Source organism: Tetrahymena thermophila (genome assembly GCF_000189635.1).
Source record: "Tetrahymena thermophila SB210 genomic scaffold scf_8254813, whole genome shotgun sequence".
Lineage (NCBI taxonomy): Eukaryota > Ciliophora > Oligohymenophorea > Hymenostomatida > Tetrahymenidae > Tetrahymena > Tetrahymena thermophila.
The window spans coordinates 29,366-48,698 of NW_002476569.1; the positions used below are offsets into that span (position 1 = coordinate 29,366).

The following is a 19,333-nucleotide window of genomic DNA, read 5'->3' on the forward strand; positions in this document are numbered from 1 at the left end:
TGTTTTAAAAAATTCTAAACTCTAACTCAACAATTTTAAAGAAGATTTTATAGCTCAATTTACAATTAAATTATTCGAACTCGTTCTCATTTCTATTATTTAGATAAATACTGAATAGATTTATTTGATGAAATTAATACGTAATTTATTTATTATGAATACTTATAATTTAAAATGAATATTTTTATTTAGATAACTATTTTATTTCTTTTACAAACTTTAAGGATCATTATTTATTTACTAGTTCTTGCTTGCTTGATTGATTAATTAATTGTTTTATTTTTGGATAAAGAATAATTAAATATTAATTTTTAAATGAGTAAAAAATTAATAACTTTTTCAAAATAAATTTGGGGAATTCTAAAGCGCGAAAATAATTATTTCATACAGAATATGTTTGTGAATGAAAGCTGATTAAATTTCATTTAAAGAATGTTAATTAAAATAAAAATAGCTATTAGATTTATTTAATCACTATTCTTATAAAAATATAATAATGAATGGTTAAATTTTAAGTATGTTTTAAACTAAAAATGAATGATATTTATTATTTTTTTTTGGTTTTACAAACTTTAAGAATCATTATTTATTTATTTATCTATTTATTTGTTATTGCTTGATTGATTGATTGATTGATTCAATGTTTTATTGTTTGGATAAAGAATAATAATATTAATTTTTAAATGAATAGGGGAAATTAATATCTCTTTCAAAATAAATTTGATGAATTCTAAAGCGCGAAAATAATTCAAGTTTTTCATATGTGTGAATGAATGAATGAATGAATGAATGAATGAATGTGGATTAAATTTTATATAAAAATATGTTAACCAGAATAAAAATAATTATTAGATTCATTTAATCACTATTCTTATAAATATAAAAAAATTGTTGTATTTTTTATGTGTATTTTTAATTTAAAATGAGTGATATTATTTTTTTTAATGCTTTTAAACATTTTCAGGTTCATTATTTATTTGTTTGTTCTTGCTTGTTGTATTATTTGTTTTTCATTAGGAAAAGTGTAAATAAAATCTAAATACAGTAATCGATATTTTCACCGTACCCCTCCATTCAAAATATTTTCCCCGCATTTTCTTGAAAAAAAAAAGCGGGGAAAACGGGAGCGGGGAAAATATTGATCTTTATTGTATTTAAATTAATAATAGAAAATATCTTTTTCAAATAAAATTTAGTGAATTCTAAAGCGCGAAACGAATTTTATCTTCTTTAAGAGTTTGGTGAAATTAGCATATAATTAATAAATTATTAATTAATTAATAAAGTATCTATCTATCAATAAACTAAAAAAATGTTTCAAAAAAGATTCCAAAATTAATACAATTTATTGCGAGATAGTTATATCAAGCTATGTATAAATTTACAAAAAAGACTCATTTAGATTTTGTTGAATTTATAAACTCGGATGAATTAAAAAATAAATTAGATACTACTAATTTCAGTTATAGACATGCTAAAGTTTTTGATAATCAAGAATTAAGATATAAACTTTTGATTATTATTTAAGCAATAGAAAACGCAAATGCTATCTCATAGTATCAAAAAATAATGAAAAGCATCCTGAGAAACGATATTATTTTAAATTTAATTAATTAATATTACCTTGACACTGAAAAAATCTATTATGTATTTGAAATGGAATATTATGATTAATCCTTAGGAAACTTTGAGAAATAATACCTGCTCAATCATAAAACTACTAATTCTTTGAAAGAGGAAATTTACAATTACTTCTAAGAAAATCTAAATTTAGTGCGTGATTTTGATTACATAAATAATGGAGATTATCTTGAATTTTATGTTATGTTAATAAATTAAGATAAAATCCAAATTAAACTTAATTTGATTAGTCCTTATATTAAATAGTAATAAAATTAATATATTAATAATAATCAAAATTATTACCAATAAGATGACTAAAAAGTAGATGATAATGAAAGTTAAAATTAATATTATGATGAAAGTGAAAATGAAATTGAAATTGAAGAGGATGATGAAGATTTAAATTAAGTTGAAGAAGAAGAAAATTAAAAATAAGTGAATAAAAATATGAGTTTTGAGAAAATAATAGATCTGCCACTATAAAGCTAAAGTAGTAATGAGTTTGCTAGAAAATAATAAAAATATTTAGACCAAATTTAGGATATAATTAAACTAGTTAAAATGAAAATACCCAAAAAAGATCTTTCTAATGCGATTTAGAATACTTTTTCAAACATTTTGAATTTTCATTGCTTGGAAATTTTTGAGATCATTTAAAAACACCCAAAGTACAAAACTTTTGAAGTTGTAGAATCAAATGAAAGTATCTTTATCTTGAATGTTAATAAAGGGAAATAAACTATTTTGTTAGAAGGTTACAAAGCTTGCTCTGTTGAGTAAGCACAAAGTTTATCTAATTAATATGAATCTATTGTTAAAAATAAGATTTCTTCAACATTTTTAAATATTGAATAAATCTAAATAAATCCACAACAAATCTACGTTTTAGTTGAAAAAACTTTTATTGGATAGCTTTAAAAATAACAAAAAAAATTTTTATATCGTAATTTAAGCTTAAATGATTTAAAAAAGTTTATAAATTACAGTTATTAGCTGTTATTTAAAAACGGTATTTAAATTACAAAAATAAACCCAGAAAATATACTCATTGGTAAATAATATGGCTATGATTCAGATGAAGATAATGAAATTGACTTTAATGAGGATCTATAAAATGCATTCACTATTGATGGATTAAGCATTTAACAATTTCCAACTTAATATACTGAAATTAATGAATTTTAGCTTCATTAGCATTTTGTTAAATATCATAATAATGAGCCTGTAAAAAATTTTAAAAATTCTATCTAAAATTTAATTGAGATTTTTTTCTAAAAGATTTCTGAAATTTAGTTAGAAACTATTTCAGATGTTTTCAATAGACTTTAGTTAATAATTAATAATTTAATTATTATCAGATAATATGAATTCTATACAAAAATTAAGATTTCAGAAAAAAATTTAAATAAAATTTAAATAGCTCTTACTGAACACCTGAGTTGTTATCCTAAATCATTTAAAAAGATATTAGAATTAAGTAAAATTAATCCTTCTCTTTAAATAAATTCTCTTGTAATTAATTCATACACTTTCCCTGAATGTTTAAAATAACTTTTTTTGTAATTAATGTGGGAATATGAAAATAAAGGTGTAGAGGAGGATAAATTATAGGAATTATTTTTGAAATAACCAAGTTCGTTTATTTAAAAATTCTTATATGATTTAAAAGTATTCTAACTAGACAAAAAATTTGGATAAATCAAAGTAAATGTTTTTTATGAATAGAATGAAAATGATTAATTGAGTAAAATAATAAACCTAAATGAATTCAATGAAAATGAAATTGAAGTGCTAAAAAATTAAAATTGTACAGTTTTAGAATATAACTTTGAATTAGAAGGTTATCTTGCTTTCTAAAAACTGAATATTTTGATATTTGATGAAAATATATACTACTTGATTGGTGATCAATAATATATTTTACTAAGATACGAAAATTACAAACAAATATAATAACTATTTGAATTTTCAATCACTTTAGCATATTTCAAAGAAATTTTTGGATAAAATTACTTACACAAATATTTAGCATATTAAACAACTAATTTGGAAGTATGGCTTTCCTATGAATTCGTAAATTTGCAACAATTGACTTATATTTACGAATATACATATGAATAATTACTTGATTTGCAAGGATTTAAATCATTAATATAACTAAATTTAATTCTTAAATATTTGGAATCTTTTGACAAAAATGATTTATCTAAAATAATTAAGAGTTTTTCCAAATCAAATATTAATACTGTTAAACTAATAATTAGTAAAGATGTTAAAAAACAAATTCCAAAACTTTCATATTTTTATAAACAAAAATAAATCGTCAATGTTTAAATAAAGAAGATAAATATTACTGATAATGAATATTATCCATATTTAAATAAAAGAAAATATTATCTTAAAGATTTTTGATATAATTTTTCTTAAGAAATTATCTTAAATTTAATAGAAATAAATATCATTTATAGAATAATATAAGATTTATATATATGAATTAGTTCATTTATAATAAATAGTATCTCTTTAAATTTCGCTAATCTATTTTATATTTTTGTTAAAAAAAGATATTTTATTTAGAGAATATTCTATTAAGATTAAATAGTTATTTATTGATTTCAATATTTTTGAGTTGAGTGTTGTTGAGATTATTTAGATTTTTATAAAGTATTTTAGAGTAATTCAAATTATTAAAATATAAACATTAATCATTACCAATTTTTTTCAATCTAATATAATAAAGAAAATTAACGATTAAACAAATAAATTAAAATTAAAAAATTAACAAAACAGTTTTAAAACATACAAAATTATTAAATAAATACTAAATTAATTTTTTGTAGTAGTAAAGTAAAATTTATTTTTAATTTTGAAGAGGCGATGCTAATTAATTAATATTTAATTAAAAGAAATTAAGACAACTATTTAGTGTTAAAAAAAAATATAATTTATATTTTGAAAATCTTATTTAAAAGTAGTTTTTATAGCTTAATATACAATTAAATTATTCTAACTCGTTCTCTTGTCTATTGTTATATAAATATTCAATAGATATATTTAATGAATATTTATTTTTGCTTTATTTTTTTATATATGAAAAAGAATAATTTAATTAATAACGCTAATTTATATAAATTACTAAAAAAATATATTTTTTAAAATAAATTTTAGTGAATCTTAATTTGTAAAAAATATGTGTGAATATTAATTAAATTTCATATAAAATATATGTTAATAAAAATATTAAATAAGAATTTTATTAATCAGTATTTTATTTATTACAAATGCTTATAATTTAAAATTAATGCTATTATTTAGATAATTATTTTATTGCTTTTACAAACTTAAACGAACATTATTTATTTATTTAGAGAGAACAGTAATTTTATCCAAATATAATTAAATAACCTGATTGCCTTGTATTTATAAAATAATACTTTTTTTGTTAGGCATATTTATAATTATATTGTTAGATCCATATAGTAGTATTTCTAATAAATTATATAAATTCATCACATCAACTAATGCTTTTAAAAATAAAATATTTTCAAAGATTATATATATACTTCTGATTAGAATTTAAAAAAAGTTTTTAGGTATAAATCAAACAATAAATAATCAACATTATCTAATTAATCAATATACTTATAAAAAACAAAATTTTCAAATAAATATTTTTATGAAACATATTTATTTTTATGGAGAGCTTAACTTTTTAATTTATAAATTATTAATCAGGTTTGCTAAATTTATCTATTACTTGATTGTCAATCTATATTTATCTATTTTATTAGTTAAAATAAATCAATTTTTTATAAATTTAACTAATTATATTTTACTTTTTTAGCTTATAATTATTTTTCGAAGAAATTCTGTAATTGAATATTCAAATCATGACCTAATCTTTAAAATTAAAAATTATAATTTCAACAAATAGTAAAAGAATTTTAAATAAATAAATATTTTGTTAGTTTTAAGATTACAACTAAGAATTTTTAATTATTTTAATAACTGAAAAAATATTGAAAATTATAATATTTTTATAAGTAAATATGATTATGTTTTAAATAAATCTAATAACTAAAAAAAGGGATTATTTTTTAAGTGAACAGAATTTAATTCAAAAATTTTTTGCACATTAAAATTAAGCATTTTGATAGAGAGCGCACAAAGCGCAATTAAATTAGAATATATAAAAATAATAATTTTTATAGAAATTTAAAATGTAAAATAATTTCTATTATTTTTTTAATTAATTTTTAAAAATAATCTTAGTAAAAATGTTCATTTAAAAAAAAGGGTGGTTGTACAAATTGTTCACTTTGTAGTTGATATTTTTTGTTTAATTTAAAAAAATATGTACAATTTGTAATGTATGCATACCAAACAAAAAATTATATAAAAGATGGATTTCATTAGTATTTTAGTTGTGTTGTGATGAGTAAGTAAGTAAAGAAATTCGTTATATTTTATTTGGTTAGTAAGTAAATAAGTAAATAAGCAAGTTAGTAAATGACAAGTAAGCTGGCTTAATTAGCTAATAAATATGTCAAAAGCTTAAAATATTCCATTCTCTATTATTAGTTTATCAATCAATAAATTAAATTTTTACCCTAAGTTAAGCGTCAAAGTTGTGATATTCTTGCACTAGGCTATTCCTGTGCCTAAATCTTTTGTACCATATGCACCAATATTATTCGAACTTGAAATATAAGAATAAATAACGAATTAAATAAATAAATATGAAGGAGAAAGGATGGTAAAAAAATGATGGCTTTCGTTAGTATTTTAGTTGTGTTGTGATGAGTAAGTAAGTAAAGAAATTCGTTATATTTTATTTGGTTAGTAAGTAAATAAGTAATTAAGCAAGTTAGTAAATGACAAGAAAGCTGGCTTAATAAGCTAATAACTATGTCAAAAGCTTAAGATATTCCATTCTCTATTATTAGTTTATCAATCAATAAATTAAATTTTTACCGTAATTTAAGCGTCAAAGTTGTGATATTCTTGCACTAGGCTATACTTGTGCCTAAATCTTTTGCACCATATGCACCAATATTATTCGAACTTTAAATATAAGAATAAATAACGAATTATATAAATAAATATGGAGGAGAAAGGATGGTAAAAAAACGATGGCTTTCGTTAGTATTTTAGTTGTGTTGTGATGAGTAAGTAAGTAAAGAAATTCGTTATATTTTATTTGGTTAGTAAGTAAATAAGAAAGTTAGTAAATGACAAGCAAACTGGCTTAATTAGCTAATAAATATGTCAAAAGCTTAAAATATTCCGGTAATTCACGTGGCAAGCGCACATTAGTTTATTAATCAATAAATTAAATTTTTACTATAATTCAAGCGTCAAAGTTGTGATATTCTTGCAATAGGCTATTCCTGTGCCTAAATCTTTTGCACCCTCATCACCAATTATATTCGAACTTTAAATATAAGAATAAATAACGAATTAAATAAATAAATATGGAGAAGAAAGGATTAAAAAAACGATGGCTTTAGTTAGTATTTTAGTTGTGTTGTTATGAGTAAGTAAGTAAAGAAATTCGTTATATTTTATTTGGTTAGTAAGTAAATTAGCAAGTTAGTAAATGACAAGCAATCTGGCTTAATTAGCTAATAAATATGTCAAAAGCTTAAAATATTCCATTCTCTATTATTAGTTTATCAATCAATAAATTAAATTTTTACTGTAAATTAAGCGTCAATGTTATGATATTCTTGCACTAGGCTATTTCTGTGCCTAAATATTTTGCACCCTCATCACCAATTTTATTTGAACTTTAAATATAAGAATAAATAACGAATTAAATAAATAAATATGGAGGAGAAAGGATGGTAAAAAAACGATGGCTGTCTAGTATTTTAGTTGTGTTGTGATGAGTAAGTAAGTAAAGAAATTTGTTATATTTTATTTGGTTAGTAAGTAAATAAGTAAATAAGCAAGTTAGTAAATGACAAGCAAGCTGGGTAAATTAGCTAATAACTATGTCAAAAGCTTAAAATATTCTATTTTTTATTAGTTAATCAATCAATAAATTAAATTTTTACAATAATTCAAGCGTCAAAGTTGCGATATTCTTGCATTAGGCTATTTCTGTGCCTAAATATATTGCACCATATGCACCAATTTTATTCCAACTTTAAATATAAGAATAAATAACGAATTAAATAAATAAATATGGAGGAGAAAGGATGGTAAAAAAACGATGGCTTTCGTTAGTATTTTAGTTGTGTTGTGATGAGTAAGTAAGTAAAGAAATTCGTTAAATTTTAATTGGTAAGTAAATAAATAAGTAAATAAGCAAGTTAGTAAATGACAAGCAAGCTGGATTAATTAGTTAATAAATATGTCAAAAGCTTAAAATATTCCATTCTCTATTATTAGTTTATCAATCAATAAATTAAATTTTTACCCTAAGTTAAGCTTCAAAGTTGTGATATTCCTGCAATAGGCTATTTCTGTGCCTAAATCTTTTGCACCATATGCACCAATATTATTCGAACTTTAAATATAAGATTAAATAACAAATTAAATAAATAAATATGGAGGAGAAAGGATGGTAAAAAAATGATGGCTTTCGTTAGTATTTTAGATGTGTTGTGATGAGTAAGTAAGTAAAGAAATTCATTATATTTTATTTGGTTAGTAAGTAAATAAGTAAATAAGCAAGTTAGTAAATGACAAGCATGCTGGCTTAATTAGCTAATAAATATGTCAAAAGCTTAAAATATTCCATTCTCTATTATTAGTTTATCAATCAATAAATAAACTTTTTACTCTAAGTTAAGCATCAAAGTTGTGATATTCATGAAATAGGATATTCCTATACCTAAATATTTTGCACCCTCATCACCAATTTTATTAAAACTTTAAATATAAGAATAAATAACGAATTAAATAAATAAATATGGAGGAGAAAGGATGGTAAAAAAACGATGGCTTTCGTTAGTATTTTAGTTGTGTTGTGATGAGTAAGTAAGTAAAGAAATTCGTTAAATTTTATTTGGTAAGTAAGTAAATAAGTAAATAAGCAAGTTAGTAAATGACAAGCAAGCTGGATTAATTAGTTAATAAATATGTCAAAAGCTTAAAATATTCCATTCTCTATTATTAGTTTATCAATCAATAAATTAAATTTTTACCCTAAGTTAAGCTTCAAAGTTGTGATATTCCTGCAATGGGCTATTCCTATGCCTAAAATTTTTGCACCCTCATCACCAATTATATTCGAACTTTAAATATAAGAATAAATAACGAATTAAATAAATAAATATGGAGGAGAAAGGATTGTAAAAAAACGATGGCTTTCGTTAGTATTTTAGTTGTGTTGTGATGAGTAAGTAAGTAAAGAAATTCGTTATATTTTATTTGGTTAGTTAATAAATAAGTAAATAAGCAAGTTAGTAAATGACAAGCAAGCTGGATTAATTAGCTAATAAATATGTCAAAAGCTTAAAATATTCCATAATCTATTATTAGTTTATCAATCAATAAATTAAATTTTTACTGTAAGTTAAGCGTCAAAGTTGTGATATTCATGCAATAGCCTATTCCTGTGCCTAAAACTTTTGCACCCTCATCACCAATAATATTCGAACTTTAAATATAAGAATAAATAACGAATTAAATAAATAAATATGGAGGAAAAAGGATGGTAAAAAAACGATGGCTTTCGTTAGTATTTTAGTTGTGTTGTGATGAGTAAGTAAGTAAAGAAATTTGTTATATTTTATTTGGTTAGTAAGTAAATATGTAAATAAGCAAGTTAGTAAATGACAAGCACGCTGGCTTAATTAGCTAATAAATATGTCAAAAGCTTAAAATATTCCATTCTCTATTATTAGTTTATGAATCAATAAATTAAATTTTTACTGTAAGTTAAGCGTCAAAGTTGTGATATTGCTGCAATAGGCTATTCCTGTGCCTAAAACTTTTGCTCCCTTATCACCAATTTTATTCTATCTTTAAATATAAGAATAAATAACGAATTAAATAAATAAATATGGAGGAGAAAGGATGGTAAAAAACGATGGTTTTAGTTAGTATTTTAGTTGTGTTGTGATGAGTAAGTAAGTAAACAAATTCGTTATATTTTATTTGGTTAGTAAGTAAATAAGTAAATAAGCTAGTTCGTATATTACAAGCAAGCTGGCTTAATTAGCTATTAAATATGTCAAAAGCTTAAAATATTCCATTCTCTATTATTAGTTTATCAATCAATAAATTAAATTTTTACTATAATTCAAGCTTCAAAGTTGTGATATTGCTGCAATAGGCTATTCTTGTGCCTAAATCTATTGCACCCGCATCTCCAATTTTATTCTCTCTTTAAATATAAGAATTAATAACGAATTAAATAAATAAATATGGAGGAGAAAGGATGGTAAAAAAACGATGGCTTTTGTTAGTATTTTAGTTGTGTTGTGATGAGTAAGTAAGTAAAGAAATTCGTTATATTTTATTTGGTTAGTAAGTAAATAAGCAAGTTAGTAAATGACAAGCAAACTGGATTAATTAGCTAATAAATATGTCAAAAGCTTAAAATATTCCATTCTCTATTATTAATTTATCAATCAATAAATTAAATTTTTACCCTAAGTTAAGCGTCAAAGTTGTGATATTCCTGCAATGGGCTATTCCTGTTCCTAAATCTTTTCCACCCTCATCACCAATATTATTCAAACTTTAAATATAAGAATAAATAACGAATTAAATAAATAAATATGGAGGAGAAAGGATGGTAAAAAAACGATGGCTTTCGTTAGTATATTAGTTGTGTTGTGATGAGTAAGTAAGTAAAGAAATTAGTTATATTTTATTTGGTAAGTAAGTAAATAAGCAAATAAGCAAGTTAGTAAATGACAAGCAAGCTGGATTAATTAGTTAATAAATATGTCAAAAGCTTAAAATATTCCATTCTCTATTATTAGTTTATCAATCAATAAATTAAATTTTTACCCTAAGTTAAGCGTCAAAGTTGTGATATTCCTGCAATGGGCTATTCCTGTTCCTAAATCTTTTCCACCCTCATCACCAATATTATTCAAACTTTAAATATAAGAATTAATAACGAATTAAATAAATAAATATGGAGGAGAAACGATGGTAAAAAAACGATGACTTTCGTTAGTATTTTAGTTGTTTTGTGATGAGTAAATAAAAAAATAAATTCGTTATATTTTATTTGGTTAGTTAGTAAATAAGTAATTAAGCAAGTTAGTAAATGACAAGCCAGCTGGCTTAATTAGCTAATAAATATGTCAAAAGCTTAAGATATTCCATTCTCTATTATTAGTTTATCAATCAATAAATTAAATTTATACCCTAAATTAAGCGTCAAAGTTGTGATATTCTTGCACTAGGCTATTCCTGTGCCTAAATCTTTTGTACCATATGCACCAATATTATTCGAACTTTAAATATAAGAATAAATAACGAATTAAATAAATTAATAAATAAATATAGAGAAGAAAGGATGGTAAAAAAACGATGGCTTTCGTTAGTATTTTAGTTGTGTTGTGATGAGTAAGTAAGTAAACAAATTCGTTATATTTTATTTGGTTAGTAAGTAAATAAGTAAATAAGCAAGTTAGTAAATGATAAGCAAGCTGGCTTAATTAGCTAATAAATATGTTAAAAGCTTAAAATATTCCATTCTCTATTATTAGTTTATCAATCAATAAATTAAATTTTTACTTTAAGTTAAGCGTCAAAGTTATGATATTCTTGTACTATGCTATTGCTCTGCCTAAAACTTTTGCACCCTCATCACCAATTTTATTCTCTCTTTAAATATAAGAATAAATAACGAATTAAATAAATAAATATGGAGGAGAAAGTATGGTAAAAAAACGATGGCTTTCATTAGTATTTTAGTTGTGTTGTGATGAGTAAGTAAGTAAAGAAATTCGTTATATTTTATTTAGTTAGTAAGTAAATAAGTAAATAAGCAAGTTCTTAAATGACAAGCAAGCTGGCTTAATTAGCTAATAAATATGTCAAAAGCTTAAAATATTCCATTCTATATTATTAGTTTATCAATCAATAAATTAAATTTTTACTGTAAGTTAAGCCTCAAAGTTGTGATATTCCTGCACTAGGCTATTCCTGTGCCTAAATATATTGCACCATATGCACCAATATTATTCGAACTTGAAATATAAGAATAAATAACTAATTAATTAAATAAATATGGATGTGAAAGGATAGTAAAAAAACGATGGCTTTCGTTAGTATTTTTGTTGTATTGTGATGAGTAAGAAAGTAAAGAAATTCGTTATATTTTATTTGGTTAATAAGTAAATAAGCAAGTTAGTAAATGACAAGCAAGCTTACTTAATTAGCTAATAAATATGTCAAAAGCTTAAAATATTCCATTCTCTATTATTAGTTTATCAATCAATAAATTAAATTTTTACTGTAAGTTAAGCATCAAAGTTGTGATATTCATGCAATAGCCTATTCCTGTGCCTAATACTTTTGCACCCTCATCACCAATTTTATTCTCTCTTTAAATATAAGAATAAATAACGAATTAAATAAATAAATATGGAGGAGAAAGGATGGTAAAAAAACGATGGCTTTCGTTAGTATTTTAGTTGTGTTGTGATGATTAAGTAAGTAAAGAAATTCGTTATATTTTATTTGGTTAGTTTGTAAATAAGTAAATAAGCAAATTAGTAAATGACAAGCAAGCTGGGTAAATTAGCTAATAACTATGTCAAAAGCTTAAAATATTCTATTTTTTATTAGTTAATCAATCAATAAATTAAATTTTTACAATAATTCAAGCGTCAAAGTTGTGATATTCTTGCACTATCCTATTCCTGTGCCTAAATCTTTTGCACCCTCATCACCAATTTTATTCTCTCTTTAAAAATAAAAAAATAAATAACGAATTAAATAAATAAATATGGAGGAGAAAGGATGGTAAAAAAACGATGGCATTCGTTAGTATTTTATTTGTGTTGTGATGAGTAAGTAAGTAAAGAAATTCGTTATATTTTATTTGGTTAGTAAGTTAATAAGTAATTAAGCAAGTTAGCAAATGACAAGCCAGCTGGCTTAATTAGCAAATAACTATGTCAAAAGCTTAAAATATTCCATTCTCTATTATTTGTTTATCAATCATTAAATTAAATTTTTACTGTAAGTTAAGCGTCAAAGTTATGATATTCTTGCACTAGGCTATTCCTGTGCCTAAATTTATTGCACCATATTCACCAATATTATTCGAACTTTAAATATAAGAATAAATAACGAATTAAATAAATAAATATGGAGTAGAAAGGATGGTAAAAAATCAATGACTTTAGTTAGTATTTTAGTTGTGTTGTGATTAGTAAGTAACTAAGTAAAAAAATTCGTTATATTTTATTTGGTTAGTAAGTAAATAAGTAAATAATCAAGTTAGTAAATGACAAGCAAACTGGCTTAATTAGCTAATAACTATGTCATAAGCTTAAAATATTACATTCTCTATTATTGGTTTATCAATCAATAAATTAAATTTTTACTGTAAGTTAAGTGTCAAAGTTGTGATATTCTTGTACTATGCTATTGCTGTGCCTAAAACTTTTGCACCCTCATCACCAATTTTATTCTCTCTTTAAATATAAGAATAAATAACGAAATAAATAAATAAATAAATATGGAGGAGAAAGGATGGTAAAAAAACGATGGCTTTCGTTAGTATTTTAGTTGTGTTGTGATGAGTAAGTAAGTAAAGAAATTCGTTATATTTTATTTGGTTAGTAAGTAAATAAGTAAATAAGCAAGTTCGTAAATGACAAACAAGCTGGCTTAATTAGCTAATAAATATGTCAAAAGCTTAAAATATTCCATTCTCTATATTAGTTTATCAATCAATAAATTAAATTTTTACAATAATTCAAGCGTCAAAGTTGTGATATTCTTGCACTAGGCTATTCCTGTGACTAAATCTTTTGCACCATATGCACCAATTTAATTCTATCTTTAAATATAAGAATAAATAACGAATTAAATAAATAAATATGAAGGAGAAAGGATGGTAAAAAACCATGGTTTTCGTTAGTATTTTAATTGTGTTGTGATGAATAAGTAAGTAAAGAAATTCGTTATATTTTATTTGGTTAGTAAGTAGATAAGTAAATAAGCAAGTTAGTAAATGACAAGCAAGCTGGCTTAATTAGCTAATAAATATGTCAAAAGCTTAAAATATTCCATTCTCTATTATTAGTTTATCAATCAATAAATTAAATTTTTACTGTAAGTTAAGCGTCAAAGTTGTGATTTTATTGCACTAGGCTATTCCTGTGCCTAAATATTTTGCACCCTCATCACTAATTTTATTCGAACTTTAAATATATGAATAAATAACGAATTAAATAAATAAATATTGAGGATAAAGGATGGTAACGATGGTTTTTGTTATTATTTTAGTTGTGTTGTGATGAGTAAGTAAGTAAAGAAATTCATTATATTTTATTTGGTTAGTAAGTAAATAAGTAAATAAGCAAGTTATTAAATGACAAGCAAACTGACTTAATTAGCTAATAACTATGTCAAAAGCTTAAAATATTCCATTCTCTATTATTAGTTTATAAATCAATAAATTAAATTTTTACTGTAAGTTAAGCGTCAAAGTTGTTATATTCTTGCACTAGTCTATTCCTGTGCCTAAATGTTTTGCACCCTCATCACCAATTTTATTCCAACTTTAAATATAAGAATAAATAACGAAATAAATAAATAAATATGGAGGAGAAAGGATGGTAAAAAAACGATGGCTTTCGTTAGTATTTTAGTTGTGTTATGATGAGTAAGTAAGTAAAGAAATTCGTTATATTTTATTTGGTTAGTTAATAAATAAGTAAATAAGCAAGTTAGTAAATGACAAGCAAGCTGGCTTAATTAGCTAATAACTATGTCAAAAGCTTAAAATATTCCATTCTCTATTTTTAGTTTATCAATCAATAAATTAAATTTTTACAATAATTCAAGCGTCAAAGTTGTGATATTCTTGCACTAGGCTATTCCTGTGCCTAAATATTTTGTACCCTCATCACCAATTTTATTCGAACTTTAAATATATGAATAAATAATGTATTAAATAAATAAATATGGAGGAGAAAGGATGGTAAAAAATTAATGGCTTTCGTTAGTATTTTAGTTGTGTTGTGATTAGAAAGTAAGTAAAGAAATTCGTTATATTTTATTTGGTTAATAAGTAAATAAGTAATTAAGCAAGTTAGTAAATGACAAGCAAACTGGCTTAATTAGCTAATAAATATGACAAAAGCTTAAGATATTCCATTCTCTATTATTAGTTTATAAATCAATAAATTAAATTTTTACCGTAATTTAAGCGTCAAAGTTGTGATTTTCTTGCACTAGGCTATTCTTGTGCCTAACTGTTTTGCACCATATGCACCAATATTATTCGAACTTTCAATATAAGAATAAATAACGAATAAAATAAATAAATAAATATGGAGGAGAAAGGATGGTAAAAAAAAGATGGCTTTCGTTAGTATTTTAGTTGTGTTGTGATGAGTAAGTAAGTAAAGAAATTCGTTATATTTTATTTGATTAGTAAGTAAATAAGTAAATAAACAAGTTCGTAAATGACAAGCAAGCTGGCTTAATTAGCTAATAAATATGTCAAAAGCTTAAAATATTCCATTCTCTATTATTAGTTTATCAATCAATAAATTAAATTATTACTGTAAGTTAAGCGTCAAAGTTGTGATATTCTTGCACTAGTCTATTCCTGTGCCTAAATCTTTTGCACCTTCATCACTAATTTTATTCGAACTTTAAATATAAGAATAAATAACGAATTAAATAAATAAATATGGAGGAGAAAGGATGGTAAAAAAACGATGGCTTTCATTAGTATTTTAGTTGTGTTGTGATGAGTAAGTAAGTAAAGAAATTCGTTATATTTTATTTGGTTAGTAAGTAAATAAGTAAATAAGCAAGTTAGTAAATGACAAGCAAGCTGGATTAATTAGCAAATAACTATGTCAAAAGCTTAAAATATTCCATTTTCTATTATTAGTTTATCAATCAATAAATTAAATTTTTACTGTAAGTTAAGCGTCAAAGTTGTGATATTATTGCATTAGGCTATTCCTGTGCCTAAATTTATTGCACCAAATGCACCAATATTATTCGAACTTTAAATATAAGAATAAATAATGAATTAAATAAATAAATATGGAGGAGAAAGGATGGTAAAAAAACGATGGCTTTTGTTAGTATTTTAGTTGTGTTGTGATGAGTAAGTAAGTAAAGAAATTCGTTATATTTTATTTGGTTATTAAGTAAATAAGTAAATAAGCAAGTTAGTAAATGACAAGCAAGCTGACTTAATTAGCTAATAACTATGTCAAAAGCTTAAAATTTTCTATTTTTTATTAGTTTACCAATCAATAAATTAATTTTTTACTGTAAGTTAAGCGTCAAAGTTGTGATATTCTTGCACTAGGCTATTCCTGTGCCTAAATCTTTTGCACCATATGCACCAATATTATTCGAACTTTAAATATAAGAATAAATAACGAATTAAATAAATAAATATGGAGGAGAAAGGATGGTAAAAAAACAATGGCTTTCGTTAGTATTTTAGTTGTGTTGTGATGAGTAAGTAAGTAAAAAAATTCGTTATATTTTATTTGGTTAATAAGTAAATAAGTAATTAAACAAGTTAGTAAATGACAAGCAAGCTGGCTTAATTAGCTAATAAATATGTCAAAAGCTTAAAATATTCCATTCTCTATTATTAGTTTATAAATCAATAAATTAAATTTTTACTGTAAGTTAAGCGTCAAAGTTGTGATATTCTTGCACTAGGCTATTCCAGTGCCTAAATCTTTTGCACCATATGCATCAATATTATTCGAACTTTAAATATAAGAATAAATAACGAATTAAATAAATAAATATGGAGGAGAAAGGATGGTAAAAAAACAATGGCTTTCGTTAGTATTTTAGTTGTGTTGTGATGAGTAAGTAAGTAAAGAAATTAGTTATATTTTATTTAGTTAGTAAGTAAAAAAGTAATTAAGCAAGTTAGTAAATGACAAACAAGCTGGCTTAATTAGCTAATAAATATGTCAAAAGCTTAAAATATTCCATTCTCTATTATTAGTTTATCAATCAATAAATTAAATTTTTACTGTAAGTTAAGCGTCAAAATTGTGATATTTTTGCACTAGGCTATTCCTGTGCCTAAATCTTTTGCACCATATGCACCAATATTATTCGAACTTTAAATATAAGAATAAATAACGAATTAAATAAATAAATATGGAGGAGAAAGGATGGTAAAAAAACAATGGCTTTCGTTAGTATTTTAGTTGTGTTGTGATGAGTAAGTAAGTAAAGAAATTAGTTATATTTTATTTAGTTAGTAAGTAAAAAAGTAATTAAGCAAGTTAGTAAATGACAAACAAGCTGGCTTAATTAGCTAATAAATATGTCAAAAGCTTAAAATATTCCATTCTCTATTATTAGTTTATCAATCAATAAATTAAATTTTTACTGTAAGTTAAGCGTCAAAATTGTGATATTTTTGCACTAGGCTATTCCTGTGCCTAAATCTTTTGCACCATATGCACCAATATTATTCGAACTTTAAATATAAGAATAAATAACGAATTAAATAAATAAATATGGAGGAGAAAGGATGGTAAAAAAACAATGGCTTTCGTTAGTATTTTAGTAGTGTTGTGATGAGTAAGTAAGTAAACAAATTCGTTATATTTTATTTGGTTAGTTAATAAATAAGTAAATAAGCAAGTTAGTAAATGACAAGCAAACTGGATTAATTAGCTAACAAATATGTCAAAAGCTTAAAATATTCCATTCTCTATTATTAGTTTATCAATCAATAAATTAAATTTTTACCCTAAGTTAAGCGTCAAAGTAGTGATATTCTTGCACTAGGCTATTCCTGTGCCTAAATCTTTTGCACCATATGCACCAATATTATTCGAACTTTAAATATAAGAATAAATAACGAATTAAATAAATAAATATGGAGGAGAAAGGATGGTAAAAAAACGATGGCTTTCGTTAGTATTTTAGTTGTGTTGTGATGAGTAAGTAAGTAAAGAAATTCGTTATATTTTATTTGGTTAGTAAGTAAATAAGAAAGTTAGTAAATGACAAGCAAACTGGCTTAATTAGCTAATAAATATGTCAAAAGCTTAAAATATTCCATTCTCTATTATTAGTTTATCAATCAATAAATTAAATTTTTACTGTAAGTTAAGCGTCAAAGTTATGATATTCTTGCACTAGGCTATTCCTGTGCCTAAATCTTTTGCACCATATGCACCAATATTATTCGAACTTTAAATATAAGAATAAATAACGAATTAAATAAATAAATATGAAGGAGAAAGGATGGTAAAAAAACGATGGCTTTCGTTAGTATTTTAGTTGTGTTGTGATGAGTAAGTAAGTAAAGAAATTCGTTATATTTTATTTGGTTAGTAAGTAAATATAGTAAGTTAGTAAATGACAAGCAATCTGGCTTAATTAGCTAATAAATATGTCAAAAGCTTAAAATATTCCATTCTCTATTATTAGTTTATCAATCAATAAATTAAATTTTTACTGTAAATTAAGCGTCAAAGTTATGATATTCTTGCACTAGGCTATTCCTGTGCCTAAATCTTTTGCACCATATGCACCAATATTATTCGAACTTTAAATATAAGAATAAATAACGAATTAAATAAATAAATATGGAGGAGAAAGGATGGTAAAAAAACGATGGCTTTCGTTAGTATTTTAATTGTGTTGTGATGAGTAAGTAAGTAAAAACATTCGTTATATTTTATTTGGTTAGTAAGTAAATAAATAAATAAGTAAGTTAGTAAATGACAAGCAAGCTGGCTTAATTAGCTAATAACTATGTCAAAAGCTTAAAATATTCTATTTTTTATTAGTTTATCAATCAATAAATTAAATTTTTACAATAATTCAAGCGTCAAAGTTGTGATATTCTTGCACTAGGCTATTCCTGTGCCTAAATCTTTTGCACCATATGCACCAATATTATTCGAACTTTAAATATAAGAATAAATAACGAATTAAATAAATAAATATGGAGGAGAAAGGATGGTAAAAAAACGATGGCTTTCGTTAGTATTTTAGTTGTGTTGTGATGAGTAAGTAAGTAAAGAAATTCGTTATATTTTATTTGGTTAAGTAAGTAAATAAGTAATTAAACAAGTTAGTAAATGACAAGCAAGCTGGCTTAATTAGCTAATAAATATGTCAAAAGCTTAAAATATTCCATTCTCTATTATTAGTTTATCAATCAATAAATTAAATTTTTACTGTAAGTTAAGCGTCAAAGTTGTGATATTCTTGCACTATGCTATTCCTGTGCCTAAATCTTTTGCACCTTCATCACTAATTTTATTCGAACTTTAAATATAAGAATAAATAACGAATTAAATAAATAAATATGGAGGAGAAAGGATGGTAAAAAAACGATGGCTTTCGTTAGTATTTTAGTTGTGTTGTGATGAGTAAGTAGGTAAAGAAATTCGTTATATTTTATTTGGTTAGTAAGTAAATAAGTAAATAAGCAAGTTAGTAAATGACAAACACTCTATTATAAATGAGATAATTTTTATTTTAAGTTTCAAATATACCTTTTTCTTACAACTTTTATTTTAACCAATATTTAATTTGA

At 23.3% G+C, this 19,333-nt stretch overlaps 3 protein-coding genes across 3 annotated transcripts in view; 1 reads left to right on the forward strand and 2 right to left on the reverse strand. All coding sequences in view use genetic code 6, as the record gives it.

Moving 5' to 3' along the window:
- TTHERM_000359212 (hypothetical protein) overlaps positions 1–230 on the reverse strand; it is a gene marked incomplete at both ends in the record, with an annotated part of 686 nt that extends 456 nt beyond the window's left edge. The window contains 2 exons of the mRNA XM_012795453.1: positions 1–92; positions 163–230. The exon at positions 1–92 is cut by the window's left edge and continues 118 nt beyond it. Coding sequence (XP_012650907.1) covers positions 1–92; positions 163–230 — 160 coding nt within the window. The remainder of the gene's footprint in view (positions 93–162) is intronic.
- Positions 231–1,371: 1,141 nt separating this feature from the next.
- Positions 1,372–4,035, forward strand: TTHERM_00360240 (hypothetical protein; the record flags this gene model as incomplete). The annotated part of the gene is made up of 1 exon (XM_001007333.1): positions 1,372–4,035. One exon carries the CDS (start codon positions 1,372–1,374, stop codon positions 4,033–4,035), a length of 2,664 nt encoding a protein of 887 aa, XP_001007333.1.
- A 2,856-nt stretch (positions 4,036–6,891) lies between these two features.
- TTHERM_00360330 (kinase domain protein) overlaps positions 6,892–19,333 on the reverse strand; it is a gene marked incomplete at its 3' end in the record, with an annotated part of 17,098 nt that continues 4,656 nt past the window's right edge. The window contains exons 12-38 of the mRNA XM_001007342.4: positions 18,973–19,062; positions 18,607–18,696; positions 18,245–18,334; positions 17,887–17,976; positions 17,530–17,619; positions 17,165–17,254; positions 16,800–16,889; positions 16,435–16,524; positions 16,070–16,159; positions 15,708–15,797; positions 15,343–15,432; positions 14,974–15,063; positions 14,609–14,698; positions 14,244–14,333; positions 13,884–13,973; positions 13,520–13,609; positions 13,152–13,241; positions 12,783–12,872; positions 12,416–12,505; positions 12,054–12,143; positions 11,697–11,786; positions 11,332–11,421; positions 10,959–11,048; positions 10,594–10,683; positions 7,683–7,772; positions 7,323–7,412; positions 6,892–7,057 (exon numbers count right to left, since the gene is read on the reverse strand). Coding sequence (XP_001007342.4) covers positions 6,892–7,057; positions 7,323–7,412; positions 7,683–7,772; positions 10,594–10,683; positions 10,959–11,048; positions 11,332–11,421; positions 11,697–11,786; positions 12,054–12,143; positions 12,416–12,505; positions 12,783–12,872; positions 13,152–13,241; positions 13,520–13,609; positions 13,884–13,973; positions 14,244–14,333; positions 14,609–14,698; positions 14,974–15,063; positions 15,343–15,432; positions 15,708–15,797; positions 16,070–16,159; positions 16,435–16,524; positions 16,800–16,889; positions 17,165–17,254; positions 17,530–17,619; positions 17,887–17,976; positions 18,245–18,334; positions 18,607–18,696; positions 18,973–19,062 — 2,506 coding nt within the window. The remainder of the gene's footprint in view (positions 7,058–7,322; positions 7,413–7,682; positions 7,773–10,593; positions 10,684–10,958; positions 11,049–11,331; positions 11,422–11,696; positions 11,787–12,053; positions 12,144–12,415; positions 12,506–12,782; positions 12,873–13,151; positions 13,242–13,519; positions 13,610–13,883; positions 13,974–14,243; positions 14,334–14,608; positions 14,699–14,973; positions 15,064–15,342; positions 15,433–15,707; positions 15,798–16,069; positions 16,160–16,434; positions 16,525–16,799; positions 16,890–17,164; positions 17,255–17,529; positions 17,620–17,886; positions 17,977–18,244; positions 18,335–18,606; positions 18,697–18,972; positions 19,063–19,333) is intronic.